This window comes from Acyrthosiphon pisum, chromosome A2, assembly GCF_005508785.2.
Source record: "Acyrthosiphon pisum isolate AL4f chromosome A2, pea_aphid_22Mar2018_4r6ur, whole genome shotgun sequence".
Classification (NCBI taxonomy): Eukaryota; Metazoa; Arthropoda; class Insecta; order Hemiptera; family Aphididae; genus Acyrthosiphon; species Acyrthosiphon pisum.
The window spans coordinates 112708466-112720956 of record NC_042495.1 but is presented as its reverse complement, the minus strand read 5'-3'; the positions used below and the strand labels follow the sequence as shown (position 1 = coordinate 112720956).

Genomic DNA, 12491 nt, shown 5'->3' with positions numbered 1-12491 from the left:
CCACCCCCTATTTACCCACTCTAAAAATCACATAAAAATATATTGTATATTTTTGTTACAACTTATAAAATATAATAACAAACTCAAAAGTAACTAAATAAAAACAATTCATTTTAACTACCTATTTATTTAAATAGTTCCATAATTTATCATAGGTTTGTTCTTTATTATCTTAAATAATAATATTTTAAAGGTAATTGATTAAATAATAATACAAAATATATAAATAATTATTAAATCTATGGTAAGAAAAATTATGATTTGATCACGTGCATTTTGATAAAAATGCAGAATGATGCAGCGTCCCGTGCGTGCCTCTTCAAAATGAGAGTAGGGTACGCTAAAATTTCTGACAAATTAGTTGGGGTACTCCGTCCCCTGCGTCCCCCCCAAGTCGAGCACTGGTTATGAGCTGGGTACGAGTTGATTCTCAGGTACCAGTAACTTACCTAAATCTCGAGTACGATGAATTGAATCCGGGGAAATTGAGAGGCGTATAACGTATGGAGTGGATTGTCTTTTTGTTCTATATAATAGTGGAAAATGAGAAAAAAATTGAACTGTTTTATAATGAATTAAGATACGACGATCTGTCAGCTTTAATAAAATTTGCAGCCAATATCCGGCCGTAGAATCTCTTGGCTTATAAGCTGAAGTTCGGGAACCAACAGCGTCGTGTGCTAGGAATCAATAGTCATACGCGTCCTCCCAATTAACTCCGGGATGGGTATCGCGATTGATACGCTATAAGTAAGTCTCGGGAAGGGGGTCTTACCGATTTTCTATACCACATTTTTATTACCCATATATAACTGCACTCCACTGCGGGCACTATTTACAAACACATTTTTTAATAATATAATATCGCTAATGTATCAATCGAATGCAATTCATCAAGTGGAAATTGAATATTTCGATCGGTGCAGTATAACTAGAGACTCTCTCGGCCTGCACCGAGAAACGATTGAGAATTTGATATCGTCGACAATTACAACTCACAAAAGTATCGAAAAGTTCACAAGTCGAGAAACGGTTCAAAGCCGCTCGTCCGCTCGAGTGGAGTGACTCGGAATTTCTGCCATTGATATTATGTTTGTGTACTCAGACGACGACGTCTGTACATGAGAAAACCAAACAAATTTCCCGAAAATATCGTACGTGCATTATTATTGGTATAATATTATGCGGTCTGCCAACGCAAAAACGATAACGGTATGTATAGGCTTAAAAATATAATAATATTACTTTAACTACCGTTGTAATAATATTATCTAGGTAGGTAAAAACGATCATTTAAAGTGGGCATATTTATACCCATCTATTAAAATACAATGGTCATCCGAGAAAAATTAGTTAAAAATTTTTTTTGTGACGAGATTTTTAATTGTATGTATTCGTGTATATTAGGTATATAATAAAGGGCCGGAAGTGCTGATTTTTTTTAAGCTATTTCTTGTTACAGCTAACTTATTCTTTCGATTTTAAACCAAACGGGTTTCGCGAGAATGTCGTACTACACTCATTACTATTACTAAATATAATATGTGGACGGTTTTCGAACGCAAAAACGATTGTATATGGTCTGCGCCATTTTATTAAAATTACCATAAACTCTGCGCATCCTATCAAGTAGGTAGAGCTAATGATATTAAATAAATATAACCAGTATTGAATTTTCAAGATTAAAATAATTATCTAAGGTATTTTTTTTTTTGTCTATATATTTAAACGCAATAGTTATCTTAGGAAAATTATTTAGATATATTTTTTTATATTTTCAATTTAATTTTTACTTATTTGTGTATTTTTGTAGTGAAATCGTTAATCTTGTTAATCTATTTCCAACAAGCAATTCATTCGATTATAAATTCAGTTTATTTTATGTACCTATTTTATTACCTATAGGTTTAATTTACTGTAGTTATTTTGTACTATTTTATTGTAATGCTCTGCAGTAAGCACCGACGGATAATCGTATTTAACACACATTTTTTTACAAGTGTAAAAAATTTAACTCAATATAATAGGTATATATATCTTTAATTATATTTATTGGAAAAATGCTATTTTATAAATGCAAGTTTTAAATTGTTTTAAAGCTATCTGGGGTTTTTTTTTAGTTATCTATTATCTTATGTGTATAAGATTTAAATGCAATGTTATTTAGATAATATTATTGTTGGATTATCTTTGTCGAACACTGAATTTATAATGTAGTCGTGTCTGGTGGTCGCCCGACGGTATTATCCGCACGCGTACAATAGTAATAACAATATTATCACTGTGCACAAGACGTTAAAGACTGCCACAACAAAGATTATTCACGAAATTTCGAATAATGCGTGATAACTATGTTTTGCCAAGTGAAACAAATAAACACGTAGGGACATTAGAAAATCCTCAGACCGAGTATACCGTACTTAACGTCGTATTACAGTTGGAACGTATAATATTATTGTTTACGTAATATACTATAATATTGTTTTATTTTAATTTCGTGTTTGTGTTCGTATTATAAAGATCGTATCCAATGCTTGCGGTAAATAATTAATATTTTAGTCGAACAATTCAATTACCTACATAATGTAGGCTTGCTTTCTCTTTATATTCTAAGCTCCCTGAGCTTCAAGCTACACGAGTTTGGATTCAAGTTCCACGGTTTTATCCACATGTATACCACGTGGCTAGTGGTTATCGAAAATATTTAGTGAACCAATAAGATTGACTGTATTCATTTGTACACCAATTATTTAGGTTATTTGTGGTATACCAAAGATATTGTATTAAACTTCTAATCATGTCAAATATTATTAAGTAAGCAGCATTCGCAGGGAAGTAAAAAAACATTGGATTGGAAAGATTTCATAAATGTGAGTTCTACACCATTGTAGACAACAACATAAATCTTTTTTGAAAACTGTTTAATGTAACAGTTAAATATGTATTCTATAATTTTATATTAGACAAGTCTAAAAGTATATAAATGGAGATTTAGACCACAGTGTCAATAAGTTACAAGGTACTCAAAATCAATGCTAAATTTCTATTTCAAAACAGACATTTTTGCTGATTAAATAGTTGTTAAAATCAAATTTAACACAATTTAAGTTTAATTAATTTTGAACTTCATAAAGTTTATTAGTTTTCACTTTAAAAAAAAAAAAAACTTTATGAAACGGCTAATGCAATACTTTATTTGACAATCTGACGTTGACTGATCGTAACACCCTAAAACGGGCAATTTATTTTTAGTCACTATATATTTTTGAATACTGAAGTGAACATTAAATTTGAAATCGTTCGATTGATGTAAATACCAAAATACTAGAGTCAAGTTAATTAATTTACTATCAGTTATTTTCCATGATAAGCTGATATTAATGGCCAATCGTGGTATCTAATGGACAACCGGTATGTGTTAGCGAATATTTTATGTTAAAAAAATATTGATTTCCGAAAAGAAGTTTATTGTTTAACAAAATGTTACGAATTCATGATGAACACACGAATCAACGGAATACATACACTACCTTAATAGTTTAATGAATTTCGGTAAAATATTTTCAAAGTATGTCAACAATAAATTATCGATGAAACAATTATTTAACTTTATGACTTACAGCATTATTATGATTCCAAAATATATAAGACGGCGGTTCCGGGCTATGTAGTACAACACATGTCAGGTTGATGGTACTTCCTCGATCAATGAATATTTCCGGTCCTCCAATAATGTCAGTGCGGGGTTCTGAAACATGGAAAATACAAAAACGTAAAATATTATGTAAATTCGAATCTAATATTAAATAAATTATTCAATTTTTCCGTATCACATTCACGTAACGTAAAAGTTTATACGTATATAAATAAATAAAAAAACTGAAAAATTGTCAAGCTAATAAAAATGAAATGTTGTCGGCAAATTGGATTGTTATCAACGGTATCACGCATACTCAAACTAATGGGTCACCTGAAACTGATTGAACGATTGAATATTTTAACTACAAATTAAATGATATATTATGATTTTTGAAAAGCTTAATTAAAAGTTTGATGACGGGCCTAACAAAAGATATCATCAAGCAAGGTTTATATGTATAAATAAATTATGTATATCAAACTAAATGTACGTACCCAAATCAATAGGTATATTGTAACTACTTAAAAATAGGTAATAATATCAACTTCACTTATTATTCGAATAATTAAATAACATAAAATTATATTTACAATATAAAATATGTTCGTATACTAACATTTGACATAATGGAATATTATTTTTGAACTATATTATATTATGTGCGCACACGTAGGTACCTATAATTATAAAATTATTACAAAATGCATTTTTATGCCAAAAATCATAAAAACAAACCAATTTATTTTTTAAAAATATATATAAAAACATATTAAAATAGGTAAAACGCTTTACATTATTATTATTATATAATAAATAATGTCTTTGTATTGTGTTACTTAATTCATTGGTTGGTAAATATTTGATATAATTGTAAATTGTAATATATCGCATATAGTCTACATTCGCTGTGTTTTTGGATTTTTAAAATTTAAGGTTGATATTAATACATACGTCATAAGAGCGTAAAAATAATAAAACTTTTACAATTTTACAAAAGATTACACATTGGGATCGTGCAGTATGGTTATTGATTATACCCAAAAAGGTATTTCGATCGCTACGGTATTGTTTAAAAATATTAATAATGATTGCAATTGTGTTTGTGTTCAATAATGATTCATCCAAGAAAACGCCAATGTAAATCATTTAAGCCATTTAACTTGGCTGAAAAATACGTAGATTGTTTTATTGCCATATATTCAGTCAAAAGTTTATTACATTCGTGCAAGGTTTACCGCCGATAGTTTTGAAAACTAATAATATTTCGCTACAGAATTTACGACCAAAATATTTGTTAAATGGTTTCCCAAGAGTACATTGAACGTCTTATGAACTTTTCGTGGGTAAAGAATTTATAAGAAATATCATGTTAATTCTTATTTAAATGTTTAGCACGAGCGAGACAGGAATAATATAAAACAAAACTGTATATAGATCGACGTTTTAAATGTAAAGTGATGTATGTGGTAGGTATTAATAATAATACTATGATTTATTCAAACAGAGCATAGAGAGTTAGGTAGGTAAACGATTTTTAAATTTATCAAAATATGATCATAATATACTAATCAAAAGGGTTTGAAGGTTTAACGTTAAATTATGTGTATGCTATAAAGATAGGTTATAAAACACTATAGGTATATAATTTTAAAGTATCTAGCATTTAACTATTTAAACAAAATAAACCTAAAGGTTATTCCAAACACGACTCTTTATGACTGACACGTCATTCAGAGTTTTTTTCTCTGTAAAATAATTTATTTATCGTTAACATTTTATCTCGTTGGAAATAATGATTAAAAAAATGTTTGTTCTTCTAGAACCCGAAATAATACCACCAAAGTACCTAAGGCTATAAGGTCATATTATTGTTTCGGCAGCTTAATAAAGCTAATGAACAAGGATAAATTATCCTATCAGAGAATACAACGGTCTTTAACAAGGGCGGTGTGGGGCCCCATAACGGTGTTTGAGTTGACTTTTAACGCAACACTTCTCGGTGTTGATATCCTGTGGCATTTCGAGCTTGTGGTCGCTTTGTAAATACAGCAGTCACAAGTGAGGGTCATTCGAAGGCTAATGTCATCGTGTATAAGAGGGGTCCGTACGGAGTATTCTGAGAGCCATCCTTTTGTACGACCGACGACATACTGCGGTGGAGGGGGGGAGGGTGGTTTTTTAGTGTTGCGACTGAGCACTTGGGTGTAAGTTGGGATTATAATATGTCTAAAATATTACTCGTGGGATTAGCAAAATATTATTTCGGTTTATCGGTACATCACGTTTGACAGAAAACATTGATAATACCATTCATCATAAGTCATAATACAATAATAATTATTATCATACGAGTTCACGCTAACATGAATAATATTGAAGACGATCAAAATGTATTTCACGCTTGGAAAACAAAAACGGTGTACACTTTAAAGAATAATGCGAAAAAGTAAACATCACGGTTCAACGGTTTTTTTAAGATGTTTTACCTGATAGCGTATGGCCCCGAGGAAAAATGAGAATTCTCATTAGCCACGGCCACTTTTACATATTATGGCACTTTGCGTTGAAAAAGGTTGTAAAGTTGTGCGAGGATAATACGAAATCACGGCGGTCGTAAATTACTTTTATGAAATTTTGACCTCCCAAAACGGAATAGGTACGGCCCGATATCGCAGACTTGCAGGCGATCTGGCAACAACATTATTTTCTAATTTATCTATTATAATACATTATATTATTATATCGTAGTATCAGATTATGTTTAGGTACGATATCGAAATAATTTCATTTTTACTATACGTAATTGATGTAAACATAATAATAATATGAAATACAGCGTCGCGTCTTCCAATGTAAATAAACATTATACAATTTTATAGATAAATAATTGAATAAATGTTTTCAAAGTCACATCAGTCGGATTTGCGGAGGATAAAAAATAAATCTTGTGCCATCATATAACATGTAGGTATGGGTATATAATTATGACAAGGCCATGATCGCGTTCACTTGTGGGAAATACGTACAATTATTATATTATTTATATCAAACGATCACAGGTAAAATCATATTATGTGTATACTTAAATATTATCAAATACGTACCACGTGTGTATTCTAATTTATTGACTGAATTCACACAGTAATAAAAATAACTTAATACGCTGTACGCATTAATCAGGAGGTATGTAAAACTAGAATAATATGATGGCTAGACTATAAATCGTCTGTACGAAATATTGTTGTTGCCTTGATTTAAGTACACAATGTGATGAGAATCTAAAATGACATTGAAAAAAATGTATTGAAATGTATGAACAGGACGAACGAATGTCAAGTAAAAAAAAAAAAACCAGACAAAACTATAATATCATACTACTTTTATAATAAGAATATTCTCATAATGAATCAAAGGCTACATAGTAGTATTTTATGGTATTATCATAATTAATACAACTTTACATATATGATAATAAGCAAATCAATTTAGAGCTGACGAATAGTATTGGACAAGACGTGGACAATATTTACAACGAATTATATTTTTGATCGTATAATTTCGGATGCGACGAATATCTTTCAAATATTTTAACATATTATCACAACACGCCACTACTCCGAGCCGAGGGGAGTTAAAAGAATCAATTCAGCTCATCCAACAGCTTTTATTATGATTATTAATTTATACACCAGTTAGACCGTGAAGTACGCGAGTATAATAAACTGGACTTAATCATCGTACCCGTTGATTGGCTACGTATGTAGGACGTACCTATACCTACTAACTGGTAATCGGCTTATGAAATTGATTTCGCAATTGATTTAGAGTTTGCTGGCTCGGGTGTTGTAAGTAATTATAAGTTTAATTACGACCCAGACATAACTGAAAAAGCTATTTGTTATTATGGGGACACCTCTGAGGGCGAACGAGTTCGCTCCGGAAAATAATATATTATGAGAGGTGTGAAATCTTTTATTTTTGTTATTATTATTACTTTCATATACGATCGAGTAATAATCGTTTACGTTTGTGTTTCATCGAATTACCGCTTACCGAAGAATATAATAAAATATCGTAGTAATATAAATATTTAAATAATATTTTTGAACCGTAAATAAAAGAGAAAAAACGCTTAATTACATAAAAGTTTTCATATATAAAATATACTGCAGTATATCAGATAAAATTGAAAATTTTTAGAAAAATAAACTGTTTGACTTCAGCACGTGATATACTCGTTAAAGCTAATAATTTATAACAGACCTTGTTTCAGTGTAGAGTTACAAAAACTTAAAACTATAATGATTATAATGCATAGACACAGGTTTCAGTAAAACTTTGTTAATTTAAAAACCAGGACAACCAAATCGATCTGTTTCGGTGAATTTGAGGACTCAAATAATATATACCGCGAATTGGGTAAGTAAATATATTTTTAAATCGTTGACATTTTTAATTTACCGAAGTTCTAATATCTAACTATCCAATCGGTTATTGCAAGTAATATTCAGCTGTTTTTGCGAAAAAAAATTTTTTGAACAAATTTACAACTTGAAAACTATAATATTATTATTTTAAATTTGTAAGCAGTTGTAGTTATTGACAATAGGTAGTTGAAAATTACAATCTCTAATGTTCTGGGTAACGTAATAAAACGAATATTGTACACGTGCTACAGAGTTATATATTACCAAATATAAAGTACTCAATGGAATACCAATTAAATAATTATAATTCAGTCTCTCGTAAAACGTTCGCCCATGTATAGTGCAGTTTTATTGTATATATATTATGAATCATGAATAAAAATTCTTACTAGGTACTTTTTACTGGGAAAAAAAAGTAACATTTTAATGTCATATTCGAGTAAGAATTTAAATAATGTGCTTATGTATTATGTGGTAAGGTATGCATGTTTAACTATGTGTACATGTAAGTTATTTATGTATAGATTATATTATTATTTTTACAACGAAATACAAAATATGTACTTATAACCATTTATTTTTTTTTCTTTCATAATTTACATTACTCTAAACAAAATATGTGCACGTACTCTCTCGTACTCCACACACTCAATCGTCGCGAATAACTGACCCATATATTTCCGATCTTAAAATATTATAATCAGTGTAACGCGGGATTGAAGAATAATCCTCATCTGAGCTCAGACGAACTTGTAACTTGTGTATATCTAGCCGGTTGCAAGGGTACCCTCAATTATTCAGAATGACATATTATTTATTATATTTAGTTTAGGTAAAGAACAAAAATAGATGGTTACTTAAAAAAATATTGGAATAAAGACATTTAAACGGGAAAATACGACTCCGACAAGAACTACATCATTTTGATTTTTGACAAGGGATCGTTTATATGAATTCACCCACGATAAAATAATATTATATTATAAAAATATCGGTCTTGTTAATTGACCATCGTTACCGAGGGTAATATTAATTTGAAATAATTTAGACGGAGGAAAAATAAAAGTTATATTTCAAAAAAAAAAAAATAACCGCATTGATTAATAATTTATCAATCCGTCTATACTGTGATACAATAATATAAAGATAGCAATAGCTGATCCTATTATCCACAACAACTGCAGACAACTTTCATTGGCCCAAAGTATTATTATACTACAATAATATAAGTAGTCAGATGTATCGTGTGTTAGAGAAATCGAGGCGATTACCACTCAATATAATATATTAATCACGTTTTTAGATCAATAGTAAGTGTTATACGGAATTTGGAAAGATTTGATCCTTTTAATATTATCATAAGGAATGTGTAAATCGATTGGGTATAAACATCAGATATTTTAATACCTAATTATAATAGCTATAGGTACTAAAAAAATAATAGTACTAAAATTAAATTTCTACTGTAATTTTTATATTTTTTAATTTTTTTTATAGGATACTATTGTACATTTTTTTGTTGTATATTATGAATTTTATTATTTGGTTGTATTTATTTATAGGTATTATTATGTTTTTATACATTATATATTATTATATTTGAACAGGACGTTCTAGTTAAAATTTGTATGGTATATATTTAACTATAAATCTCTGTATCTCCACTATAATTTTTGTTTTTTGGAGATATCATTATTTAAATATTCTTATTTTTATATTGATTATACTAATGTAAATTTGTGAAATGGAATGAAATAAAATGTATTATAATATTATGTTAAAAAAAATATATATAAAATAAAACGAAATAGAGGTCGAGTAAAACTATAACTATAATATGGTGGCCTTTCCCATAGGTTATTTTATTTTTTCTTCTTAAGAGGTATTTCGATAATTTTATTTTAATTTAAAAACATTTTGATTCAACACCAGCTAATCTCTTTTTAAATTTTACACTAGATGCAGCAATATATGTGGGTTTCGTTGCATTAATACATTTTTATCGGCCCCTTAATTATGCCCATAATCGTTTGATGTGGCACTGTCGCGTTCAGCACGTCAATTTTATTCTAATAATAGGACTAAGAAATTCGCGTACACAGTCATTGATTCGAGGTAAACGCAGTCGATTATGTTTTGGGCACAAGCCGAAACTCGTAAAAAAAATGATTGAACACATTTTTTTCTCCGTTCAGACATTTCATATTCGTACATAATAATAATAATAATCATAATAATATCTTTACACGAAATCAACAGAAATGACGTGAGATACACAGATATTATGTGTATTATAACGTAATTTACGCGATTGAACTTCGGCTGAAGATGAACTCGCGTGTGATTTTCCTCCATCGGAATAGCTGAGAATTATGTGGCCAAAACCATCTACGATATTATAGATGACCATTGAATACCGATAGCGAGGATCGTTAATGAAGGGAATGGATTTTTTTCCTTTGGATGATAATAATAAGATGATACTAGCAGGGAAACGGAGAAAGGTTTTCTTTCTTTTACTTTCCCCACGAGACGTATATATTATTGTATACCACACAAGTCGAAGGAGTGATAAATAAGAGACATCGCAGTTGGGATTTTCGGCAGTATGTCTTGGATAAAGAAGAAATGAGAAACTAATGTACACGACTGTGGTGGAAACAAATCAAAGTAAAGCCAATGCAAACGTGTTGACTATTATTATACTTTAGAGGAGAAACAATATAATATATTATTCAGGGAATATTATGTTATATTTATAACGAAAAGTCAGAAGACTCAACGGTTCAACGGTAGGTATATTATAATAATATTATTGTGTCAATCTGCGAGATGCCGTTAAATATTTGTTTGGTTGTCTAATGACATGTAGTCATTGAATATTTTTTTTTCATTTTTCTATATTGAAAATAAAAACATCTAAATATCTGATATAGGTAAATTTTTTTTGAAAAATTCTAAATAGTCTATTTGTAAATCTGGCTTTTAGAAAAATGTTGATTGCAAAAACATTCATTTAAAATTTGTTGTTTATTTTTTCTGAAAGCTCGTTATTTTTGTTAAATAAAGTGGATCTAGTCGTAAAAGAATATTTTAAGTATAAACTTTATTTAATGCGTTTTAAGAATTTCTAAACAGGTACCAATACTTGTTAAAATCTAAATATTATTTAATAAATATATTAATTTTCAAATAAATGAGTCTTACTCAACAAATTTTTACAGTTTAAAATATCAAAAAAAAAATAAAATAAGCCACTTGACTTGAATAAATGTGTTTACAATCAAAAGTTTTTAAAAACCAGATTTACGAATTGGCTATTTTCACATTTTCATTAAATATATTGATTAGAATAAAAGTTATTTAATTTATCAGATCTTCTTGTACATAATATTATAACATATTGTTATAAATAGTTTTAAAATAATATCGAAAATTACCATGTCCATACCACAACCATGATAGATAGCCGTCTGTGACCAATGTTGAAGTCGGCCGCCATTTACAAGGCAGGCAATGTTTACGTATTTTATTCATATACATAACATTTATACATACATAATAATATAATATACTGTGATCATATTATTTTGTGGACATTGCCTGATTTATAAATGATGGCTGACTACGATGGCAAGAAGGAACCGACTAACTATAGTTGTTGTACAATATATAATAATATTATATATATTATGTCTATGATCATATCAGCCATATATTCATTATTTAATATTAAATATTGTATTGTATTGTATTCTATTTAATATTGTATAGTCTTAGATTTGTGGATCAGTAGATGATTTAAAAATGATCTTAATATTTTTGACGGGTGTAATATCTACTCCTTTGTCAAAGAGTTTTAGACATTGTACGGGTTAGCAATGTGTCAATTCGAAAGAAATAAAAATGTCCCGTACAGTTAACTCAATCGTGATAAAAAAAGATTTGAAATATTCATAGCAAGGTAATAAGGTAAATTTTACAACGAATAAAATCGTTACCCAAATTATGCAATAAATTATTCGATGAAATATTATATTTTTAAAAAATATAACCTTCTTAGGTACATTGTTTTTAAATTAATGTTATAAATTATTTCATTAAACAATTACGGATGACAAGTGTCATGTATTTATTTACTAATACGTGCACGTAGGTAACTACCATTAGTCATAACAGGCAAATGTCAAAAGGTTATTGAGCATAAAATAAATGTTTGTATTACATTCATTTATTTATCATTTATTATCAATTATTATTGTAATTCAATGATTCGACAACATTTTAATACCATGAATATATATTCATCATATTTTCAAAAATAATTATAATAATATAATAGGTATAGAAGGTACGCTCGCTGTTTTTCTCTAACTAAACCATCGAAGATTGAAAAATTATATTTTTTAATCTATTTTTCAGGT

General features: G+C 28.8%; 1 protein-coding gene across 1 annotated transcript in view; it reads right to left on the bottom strand.

Annotated features, from left to right (window-relative positions):
* The window catches only part of LOC100161866 (zwei Ig domain protein zig-8-like), a 463676-nt gene that overhangs the window by 10058 nt on the left and 441127 nt on the right, over positions 1 to 12491 (bottom strand). The window contains exon 5 of the mRNA XM_029489591.1: positions 3621 to 3748. Coding sequence (XP_029345451.1) covers positions 3621 to 3748 — 128 coding nt within the window. The remainder of the gene's footprint in view (positions 1 to 3620; positions 3749 to 12491) is intronic.